A 23,050-nucleotide genomic window follows, 5' to 3' on the forward strand; every position below is an offset into this window, starting at 1 on the left:
TATAAACTTGAATCTGGCTATACTCCTTACTAGTTCTGCAACATTGCCCACCACATCTCTGAACTTCTCTGAGCCTCAGTTTCTTAATCTGTAAAAAGGATACAATGATTATGTCTATCACGGAGATTACCTGGGGATCAAATGAGTTAATGAGTATGACGTGCTTTAAAAAGAGCCTGGTTCACAGTAAAGGGTTCAACACATGTCATTGTGTGTACTGCTGTTCAGTATTGGATGAGACTGAACTCGAAATTTTTGCAGCAGCTGTGGTTCTTTGCTAGGGCAACTCTCTTGTGTTTAGGTAAGAGTCTGATGAGTAGTTCTTCTTAGTTATGTGAAGGCTGATTTCCCTTGAGGAAGTTGGAGCAGGCCATTTGGTCATGACAAGGGAATTACCTCCCAATTCCCCTTGATATGTAAAGGAGAGTAAAAATATAGGGCCCAAAAACCTCCTGGGAGGGAGAAAGATCTCCATCACCTCTTTGAGATTCAATATTATCCCATGCTTTTAGTTAGTTATCTGGCAAAAAGGAACAACATGGGCCCTAAAAGGGTGTGTGCCGCATGGAAAGGGAGCGTCTAGGTTCAATACAAAGTTTAAAAATGCTTTGGAGGCGGGACTGCTTTCAGTCCATCATGATACCAAGGCCGATGGAGTCTCAGAACCCAGCATCCTGTCCACTGCATTGTGCTTTGTATAAAAAATGGCCCTACGCTGAGGATAAATAAACTAAAGAGCTGTACTTTGGGAACTCAAAGACAGGAGCGGGGGATTCCTCTTGAGCCTATTCTTTTTAAAGGCTATAAATTCCTAAGGGTGTCATCTTAGCAGTGTGAATCAACCCCTGTGACTAAAAGGGACCAATTTCCAACAGCAACTCCATATGGCAACGAGGAATCAATAATGAAAATGGACTTGGCACTTCTCTCAGATGCAGACGGGACTAGTGACCTGGGTTAACAACTGCAGTGAGAACACTTTAGAGAGGTGTTACTGGATTCTGGATAATTTGGGCAAGTCGGATTTTAGTTAGGAAAATGAAAACCATATTATATCACCTTATCGTATATTATGTAAAGCTCTCATACCACTTACATCGCATTCATTAATCCTTCCATTCATCTATCCACTTATTCTTTCATTAATTCCTTTATTTATTTATCCAATCAATATGTATTTATTGAAGATGCTCTTTAAGATAGACAGCTTTGTAAGATATATTTTTTTGCTATGATGGGTCAATAACCCAATCAACCAGACAAGTTTCATAGAGTAGCTCATAAAAAAATACGATTACATTCAATTCGTTACTCTCTTGCCAATGAAACATTGTATAATCTGAAAATCCAAATCATCACTTTGTGCTAAATTATTTCACTTTGTGTGTGTATGTACCTGTATGTGAGCACACATGATTGGCAAGTTTTGTGTTTATAGATTTAGGGGAGGACAGAATACTTAGGCTGGTCTGCTTGGTTTTAGTATCTGTTCCGTTCAGTCGCTCAGTCGTGTCCGACTCTTTGCGACCCCGTGGACTGTAGCCTACCAGGCTTCTCCATCTGTGGGATTCTCCAGGCAAGAATACTGGAGTGGGTTACCATTTCCTTCTCCAGGGGATCTTCCCGACCCAGGGATCGAACCTGGGTCTCCTGCATTGGAGGCAGACGCTTTAACCTCTGAGCCACCAGGGTGGTTTTAGTATAGTGACTGCTATTTTGGTGTATAAGTTTGTTTTACAAAACAAAATAAAAAATAAAAGCTCTATAATGCACTACGTGGAGAAGAAAGCCTTAGAAAACATGCCCTGGGTGGGATCTTCCTCATCTGTCTATGGAGATAATTGGCTCCTAAGGAAGCATTTCTTGTCTTTTCTTCTTATGCCCACACTGAGGAGGTAATGATGAAGATATCTTGCCTAATCATCTCATATTCATGAATATCCATACCCTAACACATCAGCTTTTGTGGTTCTAGAATAAATGAATTCCCACCTGGCTCCCTTGGTAGCTCAGATTGTAAGCAATCTGCCTGCAATGCAGGAGATTTGGGTTCACAATACCTGGGTCAGGAAGATCCTCTGGAGAAGGGAATAGCAATCCACTCCAGTATTCTGGCCTGGAGAATTCCGTGGACAGAGGAGCCTGGCGGGCTACAGTCCATTGGGTCCCAGAGAGCTGGACACGACTGAGCGACTTTCACTTTTCATGGATTAGCAAATATTTCTGCATCTGTCTAATAAAGGGAATATTATTAATAGCACAGTAAAAATAAGGCTGCATCTATGTGCATCTGTCTGTTTCTTTGCTAATCTTCTATATTTTGCTTTTTGACCTCACGATGCTGTAATAAACATGTTCTTTGGATGGAAGAAGACATCTGACCAATATTCCCTAATTAATAGACTCTCTGAAAAAGCATCCCAATATCCTTAGAAAGTCTTTGAGCACCCAGGCAGAATGAGGAAGGAGCTCACTGCCTTATTTAAGAATTCCTATTCATAGCAGCATCTCGCTGAAGTATTCTAATCAGCTGTTGGGCAGGCAAGTCTCCCCACAGCTTCTGGACAGCCCCAAGGCTCACAGAAAGACGGTGGAGAAGGGTCAGGCTGAAAGATTGTTTTTGCTGTCTTAATGAGCACAAGCTAACTGATTTTACTGAAAAATCTCTCTGGATTATGATGGACACAACATCTTTCATAACATGATATGTTTTCAGTGAGCAGTTCGGGTTTCTTCCTGTGGAAGCTGCCAATCCAGCTTACTTGTTCTAGTTTATTCCTTGTCAATATTTTGCCATGATGACTCAGCCTCAGCAATTTCCCAAATACACAAACACAAGATTAGAAAGCAGAATATGTCATATATATGTATGATCTTACGGTCCAAGTGGTGTGTGTGTGTGTGTTTATATATATATATATATCCTTTTTTTCCCGTAACCTGGGATGTCCAATGATAGAGGTTGACATCAACTGCTGAGTTATTTTTTCTATTTGGTTGTTTAATTTCTCCTTCAGGGTGAATACTTTCTGTGAGCATTAGCATTTGCTACAAAGACCTTAACACTTTATCACTCCTATGTCTGTGCATATGCCTCCACAACACTTGACTGGTTTGCCAGGCCACTTGCCACAACCTATAAGTCCATATACATTCCAAACATGGGTTACTTTTTCTTTCCACACAAAATATATGACCAGATAAACCAACCAGAGCTCTGCCCATTGGGAAGAATTTCCCTTTCCAATGTTTTTCAAGGCCATCCCTTAATGAGCCATATTAGATTTGGTGTTCAGCTGACCATCATATTCCAAGCCGAGTCATCCATAAACCAAGCCTGAGTTTTGTTTGTTTGTTTGTTTTTTCCCTTTTAGTTGGTCATTTGGGAGCTGCCACATATCTGAAAAACAGATGAGGCAAGGATACTATCATAACAGAGGTGGATACTGTCTTAGTTCAGGCTGCTATAACAAAATTTCATAGATGTAGTACCTTAAACAACAGACATTTATTTCTTACATATCTGGAGGTTGATAAATTCAAGATCAAGGTACCAACAAGCTTGGTGTCTGGTGAGGGCCAGCCTCCAGGTTCAGAGACAGCTGCCATCTTGCAACATCCTCATGTGGCAGATTCCATTCTGGGATCTTTATCTCCTTGTAAGGGTACATATCCCATCATGGGGTCCCTACTCCCAAAACCTCATCCAAACCTGGTTGCCTCCCAAGTCCCCACCTCCTACTGCCATCACACTGGGGATTAAGCTTCTGTACATGAATTTGGGGAAGATACAAACCTTTAGTTTGCAGCAGATGCCATGGTGGTGGGACGGGTCTGGCTTACCCTCTTTCACCCTTATACATGCTCTCTGGTCCTGCCTGAAGCCAGATGTATCACTCTTATCTGACAGTGAACACTCCCTGGGTGTACCCAACCTATAGTTGGCTTATAAGCAATTGAGCTATATGGTTAAGTGGTGTTCCATCTCTACCAGGGCCTAGTCCCATGTCAAGAGTTGTTTTACACATGTTTTACACTCTGCTGCAGATGGCATGGTCTAGTTCCAGAAACCCAGGAAAACTGCTGTGATTTTCTCAGTGGGACATGGCACAAACACCACTCAGCCTCTTTTCACATCACTGATGCCTCCGGCACTGTAGGGCCTGTTGATCTTATGGTCCAAGTGGTGGCAGAGTTTTTTGTTCCTCACCTAAAAACTGCTGAAGTCCTTTCTTAATCAAAGCTTAAATCCACTTAAACCTGGAAGCCTTTCATGTTGCCTGCTATATGGACTGGGGCTATGTTACTATATGTGAAGTCACATTAGCATCGTGATTCTTCTTTTCTTTTTGGTGGTAAATCCACTAATTTTGAAGAGGATGTGTCAGTATGTTCTCAACCACTGGACCCTGAAAATTTTACAAATGTATCAGGTACTTGCACTTTTTGAGGGCCCATTATCCTCTAGGACACATACCTCTTACCAAGACCTTCTGTGTGTTAACCATCTTTTGCTCATTTGGCCCTGAAAATAGAATAGCATTGGTAAAATGAGTCAGTGTGAAGTTCCATAGGATGTTTAAATGATCCAGATTCCTTTGGACCATGTTTTGATGAAGAGTAAGAGAGTTCTCCTTCGATAATTATTTATCTCCTTCTATATTTATTAATAAATAAACACTTCTGTTTGATTCATATGAATGAAATCTGACACTCCTTTTTAATTTTTTAAAAATTTTATATTGGAGTATAGCTGGTTAACAATGTTGTGATAGTTTGCAGTGGACAGCAAAGGGATTCGGCCATTCTTATACATGTATCCATTCTCCCCCAAACTCCCCTTCCATCCAGTCTGTGATACTACTTTTTGGTTAACTTAGAAAATAATGCACTTGATTTGCTACAGGAATGCTGAGTCCCTGGGCAAAGTGTCTCTGCAGCGGAGACTGGCCTGAGGAGCTGACAGTTGGAGATGTCTGCTGATCTGGGCAGCTCATCTCCAAGTTCACCACAAGTCATTAAGAGGATGTTATTGGTATTGTTGGTGTTTGGGGACAACTATTTGCAGAAACAAGGTTTCTTTGCTGTTTTGTTTTGTGAGTGGACCAGAGCTAGAACTAAGATACACAATCACCTTTTGACTTGCATGTTATCTATTTATGTAAACCCAGACAATGCTTTCAACTGTGCTGCTGGAGAAGACTATTTTGGGGGTTCCAAAATCACTGCAGATGGTGACTGCAGCCATGAAATTAAAAGACGCTTGCTCCTTGGAAGAAAAGTTATGACCAACCTAGACAGCATGTTAAAAAGCAGAGATATTACTTTGCCAACAAATGTCCATCAAATCAAAGCTTTGGTTTCTCCAGTTGTCACTGTATGGATGTGAGATTTGGACTATAAAGAAATCTGAGCACTGAAGAATTGACACTTTTGAACTGTGGTGTTGGAGAAGACTGCTGAGAGTCACTTGGACTGCAAGGAGATCCAACCAGTCCATCCTAAAGGAATTCAGTCCTGAATACTAATTGGAAGGACGGATGCTGAAGCTGAAACTCCAATACTTTGGCCAACTGATGCGAAGAACTGACTAATTTGAAAAGACCCTCATGCTGGGAAAGATTGAAGGCGGGAAGAGAAGGGGATGACAGAGGTTGGATGGCATCACCGACTCAATGGACAAGAGTTTGAGCAGACTATGGGAGATAGTGAACAGGGAAGTCTGGCGTGCTGCAGTCCATGGGGTTGCAAAGAGTCTGACAAAATTTAGCAACTAAACAACTAACCCAGACACATCTGTTGATTCAGCCTTGTTCAGTCACTGAGTGACCCCCATCCAAATTTATCAATGTCTGAAGAGAGCCATCCTCAGCAGTGTGATGTGTTCTCATAAGCCAGCTCCCGTTTGGGGTGGGGTGGGCATGAAGATATTTTTCCCTTCATATTTGGTGTGTCCAGTTGGCAGGGACAGAACACAGCCTGGTCTCTCACCTATTGTCCAGCTCTACTGGTAACCTCCCTTAAATCCCACACAACTGCACGGAGGCCGCATGCCCTAGGAAACAAAAACTGGTCAGTCTCCAAGCCCTGAGTCATCCCTATAACCCTGCTTAGGCTTCCCCCAGGAAAGCTTTTTGCTTCAAGCTAGATAGATTGCTCTGGAACCATGACAACACTGTGACAACTTTAGCAGATTCCGTTGCCACTCCTCCCATCAGATCCCTTGGATACGAAGCATTTTCTGCCTTCTTGAATCATCATTCCTTGGCCCTTTCAAATGGACGAACTGCACAGGGAAATGAAGCCCTCAGCTCTGACTCTCATTTTCCTCAATGTCGATTCATAACCTTGCTTTTCAGGTTTGCGCTCTGACACATACTTGAGCCCTTGGGTTTCAGAAAAAGACTCTGCTCTGTCCTTTAGAATAAACAACAGGGAGTGAGGTGGAGCACGATACAGCATACATTCACTGCTTGGAATTATGAGGTTGTTGTTGTTCAGTTGCTAAGTCATGTCTGACTCTTTGTGACCCATGGACTGCAGCACACCAGGCTTCCCTGTCCATCACCAACTCCCAGAGTTTACCCAAACTCATGTCCATTGAGTCAGTGATACCATCCAACCATCTCATCCTCTGTCGCCCCTTTCTCCTCCTGCCCTTAATCTTTCCCAGCATCAGGGTCTTTTCCAACGAGTTGGCTTTTCACATCAGATGGTCAAAGTATTGGAGCTTCAGCTTCAACATCAGTCCTTCCAATGAATATTCAGGGTTGATTTCCTTTAGGGTTGACTAGTTTGATCTCCTTGCTGTCCAAGGGACTCTCAAGAGTCTTCTCCAGAACCATAGTTTGAAAGCATCACTTCTTCAGCACTCTGCCTTCTTTATGGTCCAACTCTCAAAATCATACATGAATACTGGAAAAACCATAGCTTTGACTATGTGGACCTTTGTCTGTGACATGTCTGCTTTTTAATACTCTGTATAGGTTTGTCATAGCTTTTCTTCCAAGGTGCAAACATCTTTTAATTTCATGGCTGTAGTCATCATCCACAGTGATTTTGAAGCCCAAGAAAATGAAATGTGTCACTGTTTTCACTAACAGGTGACTGATGATGAAACGCCAAGGCAGCAGAATGAGAAGACATGAGACATTTCCTCCCTGATGATTTTCTCCCCACACAGCTGTCATTCCTCTGGATCTCAGGCTGGTGAGACTGGCTTAGATACTTACACTTAGACCCCACACAATTGATTCAGTTAGGGCTGTGTGCCAGTTTTTTTCTTCCAGTCCCTCCAAAACTAATCAGATTAATGGATGCCACTGCTGGTTCTCATCAAATGCCATTAAAATATAACTCTTTCATGAATAATTCTAAACATTGACTCAAAGCAATTGATTATGAGAACTACATATTTCAAATGAGAAGAATAATTGATGTTTTCAATATGTAAATGTCTTCTAAGGAATTCTGAGACACAAGTTATAAGAGTACGGCTATAATCACTGTTCATTTGAGTCCTAGAGCTCCTAGCTTCTTGTTTGTTTTCTAATTTTGGCTTCCAGAGAACGACATGTAAAATCTTGCAAATCTGTTCCATCATCTCTCTTCACTCCGAGGTATCCTTCCTGTGGATACCCTGAGTGCTTTGGGTCTGCAGAGAGCTGTGAACTACTCACAGTGCTACGTAGAATGAGGTAGTGTACTTCTTTTCTTCTAAAACCAGCATCTCAGAATACATGGTCAGTCATCATGTCACTGCCTGTGCAATCAATCAGAGTAAACTCACCCATGCTAATCTGTAGCAGAAGCAACTGACGATTCAGGTGAGGATATAGAACCTCTCTCTCATGGACTGGAACATGGACTTCCAGTTGCCACTCTGATTGACTGCTCTTTGTTTTAATTGCCTCTCCTGCTTTGTCCTGGTTTGGTTCTTAGCACCTATCTTGAGCCTCCTTTACCTGAGGAAGAGTTTGTACACATTTTCTGGCTCAATTGTGACACCCCATTTCAATGAGATTTTGGTTAATTTTATGTGTCAGTTTGAAGGGCCATGCATTGTTGCTATTGTTCAGTCACTAAGTTTAATCTGTTTTACGACCCCATGGACAGTAGCCCACCAGGCTCCTCTGGGATTTCCCAGACAAGACCCTGGAGTGGGTTGCCATTTCCCTCTCTCAAGGATCTTTCCACCCCAGGGGTCAAACCTATGTCTCCTGAATTGGGAGGCGGATTCTTTAATACTAAGCCAACAGGGAAACCCAGGGCCATAGTTGCCTAGGGTTTGCTACCATGCAATCTATTTAGGGCTTGAAAAGAATGGAAATTCAGAGGAAGGAGCAGTCTGCGCTCTTTTCCTGCTTTGCTGATTGAGAGTGAATGTCTCATCTCATCTTCTCCTGCCCTCGTACTGAGATTTGTGGCATCAGTTCCACTCGTTCTCAGGCCTTAGCGCTCTGAATTACATCACCACTTTCCCGGGTCTCCAGCTTGCAGAGAGCAGCTGTGGGCCTTGTTTGCCTCCACCATCTTTTGAGGTAATTCCTCATAATAAATCTTCATGTTTGTGTGCACATATCTGTGCATCTTCTATATCTATATGTTCTATTGGTTCTGTTTCTCTCGAGAGCCCTTGCTAGTGTACCCCTCACTCCCCAGATCAAATGCAAAAATTTATCCTATTTCCCACCTAACAAAGAAATTGTTTGGCTGAGGCCATTCCCTTATAACATTTATCATCAAGGGGGTCAGAGAATCTGAGAATATTATGCTACTCAAATGAGACAGTTTCAAGTACAATAACACTGCTTCACTATATAGCTATTCAGTCAAATTTTACCTCAAGTCATTGCTATATGCAAGATCAAGGACTTTATAATTGAATAGGAGATTCAGATATGCAAACCTATAAAGAAAGAGAATGTTAAACGCTTTGTTAGATGAATGTGGGTCATGTATGGGGAGTCGTTTTCAGTTTGGAAGGTGAAGAAAGCCTTAAAGAGATGATACTTGAGTTAATCCTAGGGGTCGTGGTGGAAAAGGGTATTTCAAACAAGAGACACTGGCAATAGCAGGGTTAAGTGATATGGTGGCTCACTAGGGGAGTAGTAAGCAGTTAAACATGGATGGATGTTCAGAACCCTGTGGGCATGGACGTCAGAGACAGTCTTTAGTGCCAGAGAGAATTCTGCACTTTAGCAATGATCCCTGAATTGATGTTTGTGAGACAGTCACCTATGCAACTTTTAAAACTCAGCTCTGTGGCAGTTCTATCGTAAAGCCACTGAGTTTGAACTCCTAGATGTGAGACATGACTGGGTTTACATTTTAAAATGCTTTCCAACTAGAAATTGCAAAAATTGTCCCTGTCCTTTGTAAGCAGGGAGCGAAACGTGTTTCCTAGAATCCCTTGTAGTTAGGCAGACCCCGAAACAGAATTTTGGCCAAGAGCATGGGCTTCTCAGGTGGCTCAAGTGGTAAAGAATTCACCTGCCAATGCAGGAGATGCAGGCAGAAGATGTAGATTCGATCCCTAAGTCAGCAAGATCCCCTGCAGGAGAAAATGGCAGACTCCTGCAGTACCGTTGGCTGGGAAATCCCATGGACGGAGGAGCCTGGTGGGTTATAGTCTACAGGGTCACAAAGAGTTGGACACAACAGAGTGACTGAGCACACACATGCTGAAAGTGATGTCGGGCACTTCTAGTCTGTTCCTAAAACTGACTGTGAGATTTTCCTCACCTTCTCTCTTTTCTCACCAGACATCATTTTAAATACACAGAAAACTCTTGTGTTCCAACCATTGTTGTAATATGTCTGGATCCCCAAATGGCTGAATGGAAGGTCACCCAGTGGACATCTGATTCAGTTGCAACACGAGCAAGAAATGACATCCTATTATGTGTAGGCATGGGGAATTTGCAGTTGTGCACAATAGTATTAAAAACTACTACTGAGCAATAAGTGGTCACTGAAAAGGTAAAGTAGTATGACCAGATTTAGAAAGATTGTTTCATTAATGTGTGGAAAACGGATTACACCGGATAAAGGCGAGCATTGGGAAGAACACTGCAGCTATCCTGGGGAGAGACGATGAGATCGCTGTGTGGCAGTCAATGATAATGACAGGTAGCAGGAGACAAGACCTGTGAGACACAAAGCAAACGCAATCTGTTCCTACTGGAGACTATTTGGATATGTAAATGGCAGAATCTGCTGGCTTTCTGGCATATTTGAAACTCTAAATATTGCTCATAAAATTCAGGAACATTATAATTTGTCCAAAAATAGTTTTATAGTAATTTCATCATTGTCAAATCTGAATAATAATTGTTAGAGTTGTCTTTCTTGATTTGGCCATTGCTTTTTCTCCCATCTTACGCATTTTGTTTCATTCGAGAGTGATTTTTAAGTACAAATCTTTTCTCATGTTGGTTAGATTGAAGTCAACTGGACTATCCAGATAAAATAATGTATTCAAGGCAAATATCTCTAAGCTGAATGGAAAACCACAATCCTGTTTTTAAATATCATTCTTTGAAGCACCATGGCTTGGCTGAAGCATCACCTTAATGCCATGGGATATGCAGTTGGGCTTTTTCTGAAAGGCAAGGCTGGAGCAACACCCTGATTCAGAAATGGCTACCTCGACTGCATCCTAATACAGTTGGAAGATGCTGAAGGGCAGGGGCTCAGGTGTGTGTGTTGGCTCTTGTTTAAATGTGAGGACACAAGCCCTTTCACTTCAGGATTTATGAAAGGTGGTGGATTACTGGCACGATGAAAAAGTCCTGATACGAGAAGCTAGTAAAGCAATCATAAAAGGAAGGAAATAATTGAAGAACTCTAGAGCAGAGGAAACCTTGAAGAATAAGTTTGGCTCAGCAGCTCCAAGGGATTATGGTCATTGATTTCAGACAATTTAGCCACTTGCTCCAAACTAAGGAATCTGAACTTCCATTAAAAGTGAAAAGGGATTACATTGCAATTTGCAGAGTTCAAAACCACTACAGAGAGACAGAAAACGGAACAAACAGGCTAACCACTTTCAATGCTGTCTGGAGCTGCTGGTGAAGGCAAGTCCCCGAGCTTCCTGGAAAGATGAGCACTGGAGGGACCTGAATGGCCTGGGACATTACCTCCCACTTGCACGGCTTGTTCACAGGGTGAGTTCACATGCAGTCTAAGCTTATTCTTTTCAAAAACTCTGTGAGCTATTCCCATTTTATGGATGAGAAACTAAAGTTCATAGTGTTCAAGGGTCATATTTTCAAGATCAGTGCTTGCAATGCAGCTTGCTCACCTTGGTAAAGACTTTAAATGATAAATTATGGATGATGACTTCAAAATATGGTTGTTTCCAGAGTCCATGTTCAACTTATGCTTTCTAAAACTGGCCAATCACTAAGCATTTTTTATAGCTTAAATATTCATAACTACATATTATTATTCTGGCATCTGCCTGAGGTTTCATTTAAAATATGCGGAGGTCCATTCTTTCCTTTCCCATCAGGAAAGGAAACCAGGCAATAAACCAGTTCCAATGTTGGAGATTGTATTAGGACAAATCTGTGTTGTGGTTCTATAAATGTAGCTTAAATCAGAACACCTGGCAATGAATGCCATTTAATTCAAACTTACCTGTTTCAATCATATGATTTAACTTGCAATTGCTTCCAGACAGCTGTTTGAAATTATTTAATTTAGATTCTTGAGAGATAAGAATTGCTAGAAAGCATGCATCTTACAGTGTTACAACTGCTTCTCAGGTCATCCTCACCAAAGATCCTGTTTGAAAGATACTCTAGTTTAGATGGATCTTTATGAAGGATTGTAATGGAAAATAATGGGGCTTTGGATTCAGGCAAATTTGGGTTCACATCTCAACTCTGTATTTGCTAGCTTTATTATCTTGGACCAGTTAATAAACCTCTCCGAATCTATTACATCACCTATGAGATTAAATTAGGGCTTCCCAGGTGGTTCAGTGGTAAAGAATCTGCCTGCCAATGCAGGAGATGCAGGTTCAATCCCTGGGTCTGGAAGATCCCCTAGAGGAGGAAATGGCAACCCACTACAGTATTCATGCCTGGAGAATCCCATGGACAGAGGAGCCTGAGGGCGACAGTCTATGAAGTCCATACTTACTCTTAATGGTTAATGGGAGGATTAAATGGGATAATTTGTTTGCACATAGAAAATAATCAAAATGGTATAATATTGATATGAAGAATGAACAAAGATCTAGATAGAACAAAATATTTAAGATGAGGAACATCTATAATTTGTTTCATTACTGTAGTTCTCAACTGTAAATTATAGTGGTCCTTCTCAACCATGCAGGTTAAGCCTTAAAAAACCTAGTAGTAAAATTATGTGGTGTTAAAAAACTTGAAACCTTATGAAAAATTATGTTACAGGACAGAGCTTAGAAATAAGCCAATGAAATATATTAGATGTGTTTCATATTCTCTGAAGTAAAATAACTGATACTTCACACTCAAAATCAGTGGTATTTTACATGTGTTAAAATAGTAATAATACTACCTTTTTAGTGTTTCTCACTAAATTTTTAGTATTTCTCACTAAAAATTTTCAGAATGTCTATCCCAAAGGATCTGCAAAATACTTTTGTTCACAAGATGTCAGCTTTTATATGCTAATAAGCTACTGCAGACGTTGCTCTCAGGTCTGTTCTCTCATCAAGGAAGCTGCAGCCTTTCAACTGTTATGTGTTGATTTCGACCTTTTCATCTCGTGTTGCCCCCTCCACCAACACCTATGTCTGAAGGTTGTTTCCAAGGTCCCATACCCCCACTTTTGGGTCTCACCACACTCCCTGGGGCAGACGTGGCATCATTTGAGTGTAAGGATGCTTAGGAAACCATCCAACCTTTTGTGTCACCCCCTCAGTTGTATTCAACATCTTTTGGAGTTTCTTGCCTAACAGGCAGGAGTATAGTCCTCATGATAACTTCATGTTGAAGTTCCTTTTACAACAGCCTCCCTCCATTCCCTGAAGTTTCAAGGCCCATTTGCACTAAAACTGCCATTTTTCGTTTCCAAGACTTCCTTGCTGCGTTTCAATCCACGCTCTCCCATCTGCCTAACCTTCTCTTTCCATTATAAATATCCATGTAATTTTCCAATTATCTTCAACAAGAGTGACTTGTAAGCCACAAATGCTACATCTCAACTTCTCTAATTGTTCAATTATAGTACAGCCTGGTCCAGTCTGAATGGTAGCAAGCCAAACATGCCTGACCTTGGGTCTCATGTCTATGTTTGTTCTCATTAATCACAACCGCATGTACACAAACATGTTTAAAAATAAAAATAGGGATAAAGAAGAAAAGTGACATTTTATCTGCTGCAAAACTAGTTCAATTGCTTTCTCCTTTCTAAGGGCAGAAGTGGTTAATAGATTATATAGTTTTGTTCTGCGGAAGAAAGCTGGGGAAAATCAGGCCAGATAGAGTAGGAAGTCACATCTCCACCTGAGAGAGAAAAGTCAATAAAAGCACAATACCCAGATTGGGGTTGCATACCCGAGAGTGGCAGAAGGCAATGGCAACCCACTCCAGTGTTCTTGCCTGGAAAATCCCATGGACGGAGGAGCCTGGTAGGCTGTAGTCCGTGGGGTTGTGAAGAGTCGGACACGACTGAGTGAGTTCACTTTCACTTTTCACTTTCATGCATTGGAGAAGGAAATGGCAACCCACTCCAGTGTTCTTGCCTGGAGAATCCCAGGGACGGAGGAGCCTGGTGGGCTGCCGTCTATGGGGTCGCACAGAGTCAGACACGACTGAAGTGACTTAGCAGCAGCAGCAGCACCCAAGAATGAGGGCTTCCCTGGTGGCTCAGAGGTAAAGAATCCGCCTGCCAGCGCAGGAGATGTGGGTTTGATCTCTGGGTTGGGATGCTTCCCCTGGAGAAGGAAATAGCTACCCACACCAGTATCCTTGACTGGGAAATCCCATGGACAGAGGAGACTGGCAGGCTAGAGTCCATGGGGTCGCAAAGAGTCTGAAACAGCTTAGTGACTGAACAGCGACAATAACCCAAGATGAAGTGTTAGTTTGCAGTAGGACAAGTAAGTGGTAAGAAATGGTAGCGTGCTGAGATTTTGGCTTAGTGTCAGGTAATACAGTTGGCATCATAAACTGTCTTCCTCAGGCGCTCAACAGTAAAGAACTCACTTGCAAAGCAGGATACACAGGAGATGCAGGTTCAGTCTTTGGGTTGGCAAGATCCCCTGGAGGAGGGCATGGAAACCCACTCTAGTGTTCTTGCCTGGAGAATCCGCGTGGACAGAGGAGCCTGATGGGCTATAATCAATAGGGTTGCACAGAGTCAGACATGACTGAAGCGACTTAGCATGAATGCATGAGTCTCATAAGACAGCCAAAGAGTGTAACAGAATTGCTCATAGAGCCCAGTCATGAGATATGACAGTGCTATCGACTCTTACTTTCAAATATGAGTGTCTGTGTTGAACAACTTTCTGTTGTCTTGTCAGCTGGTAGTGCTACTGGACACGACTTGTGAAATCTGAGGCTATAAAGGTGACAGGGGATTTTGTGTCTGAGGACTCTTAGAATAAATGAAGAAGAAATAATTCTTAACATTTCTAATAGGATTCACTGATGATCTTAGATGTGCAAGAAGATAATTGAACACAATAAGGAGCCACCATGGGGAGATGAGATAACTGACTGTGGTTATGTAATCTAAATGGGTATGTGATGATAAGATTTATGTCTAGGAATATATTATAAGGCATAAATTCAAGTGTTTATTTAATTTTTAATTTAAACTGCTAATGAAGTACTCTATGATATAGGATACTAAAATCATGTCAAATTAGTACAATTTCTACACTGCACAGAAGAAAATACTATAATTACTGAACAGTAGAAATATAATTGTTTATAGTCCTTAAGCATTACAGCAATTAAGTTATCACATTTGTTAGGCTTTCTTTAGAATTTTGGTTAGTAATTTTTAATCCTCTTCTTTTAACTCTCCATTTTCTGAATTTACTACACATTTTTTTGAGTGTCCTTGATAGTCCAACAGTTTTGCTATTCATAAAGCTCTGTGGAGTCATAACCCAGTGACATACAAGTCCAGATCTGAGACTAAGCATGGATGGGTGTGATTTTGACTTTGATTTTATTTCATTTCCTAATCTTTAGTTGGAATAGGTGTAGATGGAATGTACAATACATCAAAAGAGGTAGCAAAAGGAGGGAGACCCCTGTGCAGATGAAAAGGTCAAGAGTGGGCTATGCAACTGAATACTGGAAGCCTCTGAAGGCTTGAATCTTGTTTGACTATTTTAAAATGTCACCCTTGGAAATTATCCCATTTGATACTAAAATTCATGGAAACTTTAAAGACATATTTTCATATCAGCTGACATCCAGTTTCTTCAGTCAACCCCCTAAATCACCTAAGCATAGTGCTCTAAGGTTGATGGATTGGTTTGTTTTTTATCTTATCTCTGCTGACAAGATTCCTTCATGAAGTACTTCTTTAAGAGCCATGCAAAGATCCTCAAATAATGTTTTAATAAGGACTACATACAGATAATAACACCCACTTTCTAAATCAATTCCTTCCTCATTCTGCAAGACAATGGCTTTCAGAAAAAATAAAAATATAGTCTTAAGTGGCATAAAATACTTGTCCCAGAGCCAAAAGTTGAATCCTCCATGCTATGGAGATTTGATAATGGCCAGTGTTCCTACATATCAGGGATAATGTGGTAAGTTCCTTTGCACAGAAGGGTCAGTGGGTTACCATAGTGAGTTTGATCTCTGCAATTTTAGTGTCAGAGATATTTATGTTCCTAAGTACCCCATGCATACTATTAAAGGTAAAAGAAATAGCAGGGGCATGGTTCCAATTGCTGAGCAAACAATGGTAGAAAGATGTTTATTAAAGCTGACTCTCAAGTGACAGATAAATGCATAGTTCTATTATGCATGCTAATTTCAACATGCAGCAAGCTTAAAAGCAGATAGATCAAAACAAGAGAGGTTTTAAAAAATCATAAAGACAAAATAGAGCTATGTTGGTATGTGACAAGAAAATAATTTTGCCTTAAAAGTGAGTCTTCCTCAACCCCCTCAAGAAACATGTAACCACAATTTATGGAACAAAATTAAAAGCAAGTTGGAATTGTTCCATTTCTTAGCTTGCCTGGCTTTGAGTTTAAAAAAAGTGGGGGGAGCTGTTGTTAAATTAAGATACAATTGATCCTTCTATTATAAACAAAAAACTAGATCACATAATTACTGATGTATAATTCTGATTTATTAATGTGCAATGTTTAGTTCTTAAAAAAAAAGGAAAACAACACAAACACACACGAAACAAGCCAATAAACAGACTTTTTCATGCGCATCTTCTTTTCTACCTCACAAAGTTCCATGGCATGAATTTTAGAGGTGTTCCCTTGCTCAGGGTTGGCATATGTTTTTCAATTTTCACTGTCCAGAGCCATATTTACAGAAAGATGTACAAATATTGTAGATGGTAGGCTGCACAACCCTCACATGATTAAAACTTCAGTTCCTTGGTTTTCTAGGGCTTTGTGTAAATGCCAATAAACTTCAGAGTTTACCTAACTGTGCCTCTCAACCTTTGGTCCCAAAGGTGAAGGGCAGGATTTTTAATCAGGTAGCAATTTATCTGTAATTAGGAAAACATAATTACGTATTATCATCTAATTGCAGTTACTGGTTGGAGAAAGTCACATTTCACAGGCAGTGACCCATGCTGGATTATTGTTCTCCTATTACTGAATTCTGCATCTGTATTTGTATTTGGCAGGAAGCCAATAAAAATTCAAAGGTAATCACTATGCTTCTCTGCAGTCCAGCTGTCAAAGTCACCAACTCCACTGCTGAATAAGAAAGCGAGACATACTTTCTGAACCACATCTTGGCTATATCTGTTTCCTGCTCAGACATCAAGTGGAGATCAAAATAATTGTATACAAAAAAAACCCCATGTGAAGTAGGTTAGAGAACTGTTCCACGCTTCATTTCTGGTACAGTTAAAAAGTTTAATGTCTCAAGGCACCACTATGGTTGAACATTGGATACGCGGGTAACCAGCTAATCTAGTAGGCTGTAAAGTCAGTAAATAGCTTGTGCAACTGTGAAAAGCAATCTCTAGAGGACTGTTAGATATACTGTAGGCACAGGTATCATAATAATACAAATAGAAAACAATGAGTCCTAGAAAAAGCATGTTGAGCACCGTTGTGGCATCATTTGTATTTCTTTACCTAACGCTATGTAAACCTCACATTTACGAAAGGAAAGACTAACTTCTGAAAGTTACACTCAAGGTTGCTCTTTGTGCTTTCCCCGAAAGTGGATCTAGTTCGTTGGTGTACTTTTAGAAGTTGTTGGATCCCCATCACCCTCAGTGGTGCTGGTTGATTCATTCAAGTGCGAGCTCAAGTTCTCTGATGTTAGGTGGGAAGACTTGTAGACAATCTCATTGAAGTCAGACCTGATGCACACCAAGGCGGGGTCATTCAGTGGGTCTTCCACCGAGGCCTGGGTGTTTTCTCTTGTGATTCCCATGTCCTTGCTGTGTTCTGAGGGGGATTTTCTTCTCATGCGAGTGTAAGTTTTGTCTTGATTCTCCATGCCTTGCTCATTTTTCAAAAACCGTCCAAAGAACCAAATGAAGAATCCAAACCACACAAAAGCTATTAAACTTGGAACAAAAGCCAGACACTTGACATCAAGGCTTGCCCCTATGAACCTGCTGTGGAGGAACATGTCTCCCTCAACATAGGTTTTATTAGTCTGAGGGTTGGTGTGGTTGGACCGCCATTCCCAGGATAGCTTGGTTCTGTTCAAATCCTTTAGACTCTCTGAGTCTTTGACTGTATATATCTTCTGTCCTGGGCCAATATACTGTCCATATTCATGAGGCTTATAAAATATCTGATTCTTCCACATATTAAGATCCAAAATCAAGACGAGAAAGATAATTCCATAGTTAAACCATTTACCTGCATTAAAAAAGAAATACCGTGTATTAGTCAAAGACTGATAAAACTGCAATAGGGTTTTCTCCTATAAAATGGGGATAATGGTATTACAGCATAAACTGTTACTGTTTTAGCCCTGTTAACAATTTTTTGAGAGTACTATGCTGCCATTAAGTCAATTGGCAAAGGGAATTTCCTAAATGGATATTAAGCATGTGAAAATGTAACTCTTGATCCCAGAGCCAGTAATTTATGGTATTTACACTAACTAGACAAAGTCTCCTGGCTTTTAAGGCACCACTACAATACTCTCATTGGGTTTCATGTAGGTTATTCTCTAGAACATTTCAATTAAGGTTTAAAAACAAGTTCTAATAAAATTCTTAGAAAAGTCCAACATATGATTGAATATCTCTTTCGGTTTTATAATTATGCCTGGGAAAGAAATAAATCATTTTGCAATGTAAGCACAACAGTGCATCAATTGAATTCACATTGCTGTTTGTTGGTGACCTGTTGATTAAACTATTAGTCGATGTGGTTCAGATCAATAATCCTTGAGCATTCATTTCAAGACTTTAAAAATAATTGCATCAAATTCTCATTGAACAGAATCCATTCATCAGACATATAAATATAACCAAAGCTTTAGAAGATATCATTTGGAGGGACTATAACCACGATGACTTCTTTGTAGGATTTAAAAGTCCTAAATAAAGAAGATATTATTTAGAGACATATTATCTAGTGAAATCGTTGCATCTTTAAATGGAAATAATGTGGAAAAACTTTGAAGGGATACTATATTCAATTACAATTTTTATTATAATTTGTTCCAAATTTTACAGTATGAAGTGTTAGCTTAGTAATACCGCATAGTTTTGGTATAGCAAATAATGTGATATATTTACAGATTCTAAAAACTTGAGTTATAATTATTATATATATTATGTCCAAATTATTTTGAATTTAAAAATAACAATATTGAACATTATTAAGTTACTGCCTCACATGAGAGCTAGGATCTTGGGAAAACGTCTTAAACTAAAACTGGTAAACACGTATTTTGTAATACTTCAATAGAACACATAGCTTAAATATGACCTTGGGTAAGGAAAGGAGGTTAGGAAAATATTTTATCCTCATCATTACACATTTTCAAGCACATAAGTGCAAATACGAGGGCTTTCCTGAACTGAACTGAATGAGGGCTTTCCCAAATCCTTGTCTGGATTCTAAAACCTACTAGCTACATTAACTTGAGTTAGTTGCTTAAATTCTCCAAACTCCAATTTCTTTACAAGCAGAAAATAACAGTACTTATTAAAGCAGTTAACATTTTATGAGATTATTAGATACTAAGCACAATGTTTACTATATAATAGGAACTCAGTAATTGTCACTATTATTATCATCAAAGCCTTGCCTAAGTCATGATAATGTCTTCATTTGCATGGAAAGGTACAACTTCTCTATGAAGAGAATTTATTTAAACCACAGGAAGGGAAATTATAATGGCCTGTCCTAAAATCATTCAGCTATACAGGGTTTATAATATTTGTAATGAAAATTCTTGCCTGGATGATTAATTTGGCACACCTAAACTATAAATTAAGTGGGGACACTGGAAACATTTCCAGATATGAAAAGATGCTTATAACACCTTGTACTGTTAAGTTCAAGCCACTCCTGCCCTCTTGTATCTTCAAAATGAAAACAGAATCAACCATAAAATAAATCAAGAAAGCTCAAGCCAGAGAAATTCCACCAAATACAAAGGCGGGCATCATTGCCAGATATTTATTGTATTCATAATAGACTCTGTGGAGGATACCTTAGTAGATCCTGAGGACATATGTTACTGCCTTCAAGGGAGAAAACAGAACAGAGACATCAACTGATAAATAATAATAATAAGAGGCCACATCTAAGAGGTGCCAGAGGAGTGATACAAACCATAAAGCTGCAGATGTTGAGAAAATGGAGTAAAAACTGAGTGCTAACTTCTGCAGAAAGGATTTTGAAGGAAGTAGCAATTCATGTGGTCGAGAAAGAAAAGGAGGCCAGGGAACAGTTTGGAAAACGTTATGCTTCTTTTAGTATATGTTTTTATTATGCTGCAGGTAGAATAATGTACAGAAAAAGATGAGCTAATGTGAAAGAGAGGGGGCAGAGAGAAGGGAAAGAATGGAGAGCATCAGGAAAAGAAGGCACAGCACACTGAGAGGTGATATGAAGAGCTCAGGGATTCTCAGTCAGTATTACAGAGGCACTAAGTTTGCAGCTTTCGTGACTGAAGCAGTTAGGAGAGGAGTTTGGGGTCCTTCTCTGTTGTAGGAGGTCCGTACTTATTCTCTTTTTGTAAACTACATCGGTTATGAAGCTTTGGGGAGGGAAGAGGTCCTTGAACCTGTATGACTGACCATCAACTTTTTGACTCACAAAGTGAAAAAAGTGAAAGTGCTAATTTCTCAGTCATGTCTGAATCTTTCCAACCCTTTGGATTGTAGCTCAACAGGCTCCTCTGTCCATGGAATTCTCTTAGTAAGAATACTGGAGGAGGTATTCCCTTCTTGGGGGATCTTCCTGACCAAGGGAGGAAACCCGGGTCTCCTACACTGCAGGTAGATTCTTTACCATCTGAGCTTACAAAGACCCCTTGGAAAAACCCTGCTTAGATCACATTTATCAACTCATGAATAGAGCAGCCTCCCATACGGGGTTTCTGTTTCTAGGGTAATGATGTCAGAAATTGAACATAAGCAGCACCACAGACGGAGAAGGCAATGGCAAGCCACTCCAGTACTCTTGCCTAGAAAATCGCATGGACAGAGGAGCCTGGTGGGCTGCAGTCCATGGGGTCGCTACTAGTCTAGTCGGACATGACTGAGCGACTTCACTTTCACTTTCACGCATTGGAGAAGGAAATGGCAACCCACTCCTGTGTTCTTGCCTGGAGAATCCCAGGGATGGCGGAGCCTGGTGGGCTGCCATCTATGGGGTCGCACAGAGTCAGACACGACTGAAGCGACGTAGCAGCAGCAGCAGCACCACAGAATCAGAAAGGAAAAAGAGGAATGTTCATGAAGCTTAGAGAAGGGTGCTTTTCTGGTGGCTAGAAGATGCTCAGTGAATAATAGTAAAAGGAAAAAAAATATCAGGGAAAAAAAGTGGTAGTGAATGTACAGTGATCAAACTGAAAGAACCTTGCAGATAGAGCTTTTTTTCATACTTCCAAATTATTTCCTCTACCCAAGTTGAATGGTGCTGGGTCAGCTTGATCACTAAACATGCACATTAAAAAATCATGTTATGTCACTTCTCAAGTGACCTGGTATCCATATATTAAGACAAGAGGAAGGAGACACCAGTTAAGAATGTGTTGCCTAACATGGATACCATTACTCTGCCTCTTGATGAAAGTGAAAGAGGCGAGTGAAAAGGTTGGCTTGAAGCTCAACATTCAGAAAACAAAGATCATGGCATCTGGTCCCATCACTTCATGGGAAATAGATGGGGAAACAGTGGAAACAGTGTCAGACTTTATTTTTTGGGCTCCAAAATCGCTGTGGATGCTGATTGCAGCCATGAAATTAAAAGACGCTTACTCCTTGGAAGGAAAGTTATGACCATCCTAGATAGCATATTAAAAAGCAGAGACATTACTTTGCCAACAAAGGTCCGTCTAGTCAAGGCTATAGTTTTTCCCGTGGTCATGTATGGATGTGAGAGTTGGACTGTGAAGAAAGCTGATCGCCAAAGAATTGATGCTTTTGAACTGTGGTGTTGGAGAAGACTCTTGAGAGTCCCTTGGACTGCAAGGAGATCCAACCAGTTCATTCTAAAGGAGATCAATCCTGGGTGTTCTTTGGAGAGACTGATGCTAAAGCTGAAAGTCCAATACTTTGGCCACCTCATGCGAAGAGTTGACTCACTGGAAAAGACTGATGCTGGGAAAGATTGGGGGCGGGAAGAGAAGGGGATGACAGAGAGTGAGATGGCTAGATGGCATCACCAACTCGATGGACATGAGTTTGAGTGAACTCCGGGAGTTGGTGATGGACAGGGAGGCCTGGCGTGCTGTGTGATTCATGGGGTCACAAAGAGTCGGACATGACTGAGCAACTGAACTGAACTGAACTGAACACATCTTTACTGATTTGTGAGAGGGGAATCATAGTGACAAAAGCTGCAGCCTAGACACCAGCAGATGGAGATCAAATACTCAATACAATGTGGGTAATGTGTTTAACCTCTCCAGATCTCAACCATTTTAGTTTCAAATTGAGTTAACAGAAATAGATGCCTTTCAGTTCTATGATTCTGTCCTCTTTCCCCAAACCCTTCTTTTTGTTAACTATGTAAATTCAAATTTTTTGTGCTGTGAAATGGAGAACAACACCAGTGTTGTTGTTCAGTTACTCGGTCATGTCCGACTCTTTGTGACCCCATGTACTGTGGCATGCCAGGCTTCTCTGTCCTTCACTATCTCCCTAAGTTTGCTCAAATTCATGTCCATTGAGTCAGTTATGCCACCCAACCATCTCATTTTCTGTCATCCCCTTCTTCTCCAGCCCTTAATCTTTCCCAGCATCAGGGTAGTTTCCAATGAATCAACTCTTCACATCAGGTGGACAAAATGTTGGAACTTCAGCTTCAACATCAGTCTTTCCAATGAATATTCCTTCAGGGTTGATTTCCTTTAGGATTGACTGGTTTGATCTTCTTACTGTCCAAGGGACTCTCAAGAGTCTTCTCCAGTACTATAGTTCAAAAGCATCAATTCTTCAGTGCTCAGCCTTTATGGTCCAACTCTCACATCCATACATGACTACTGGAAAAACCATAGCTTCAACTATCTGGACCTTTGTTGGCAAAGTAATGTCTCTGCTTTTTAATATGCTGTCTAGGTTGGTCATAGCTTTTCTTCCAAGGAGCAAGCGTCTTTTAATTTCATGGCTGCAGTCACCATCTGCAGTGATTTTGGAGCCCAAGAAAATAAAATCTCTCACTGTTTCCATGGTTTCC

The 23,050-nt window shown here is 40.6% G+C and overlaps 1 protein-coding gene across 3 annotated transcripts in view; it reads right to left on the minus strand.

The window, feature by feature from the left end:
• Positions 1 to 16,247: 16,247 nt before the first annotated feature.
• Positions 16,248 to 23,050, minus strand: part of TMEM117 (transmembrane protein 117) — a 660,208-nt gene continuing 653,405 nt past the window's right edge. The window contains exon 6 of one of the 3 annotated variants that reach the window (XM_088836963.1): positions 16,248 to 18,043. In XM_088836963.1, coding sequence (XP_088693089.1) covers positions 17,397 to 18,043 — 647 coding nt within the window. In that variant the 3' untranslated portion in view covers positions 16,248 to 17,396. The remainder of the gene's footprint in view (positions 18,044 to 23,050) is intronic. The other 2 variants (XM_055394056.2, XM_055394055.2) reach the window with 2 other exon arrangements.

Source organism: Moschus berezovskii, chromosome 6, assembly GCF_049115385.1.
Source record: "Moschus berezovskii isolate FMDL1 chromosome 6, NW_MosBer_1.0, whole genome shotgun sequence".
Classification (NCBI taxonomy): domain Eukaryota; kingdom Metazoa; phylum Chordata; class Mammalia; order Artiodactyla; family Moschidae; genus Moschus; species Moschus berezovskii.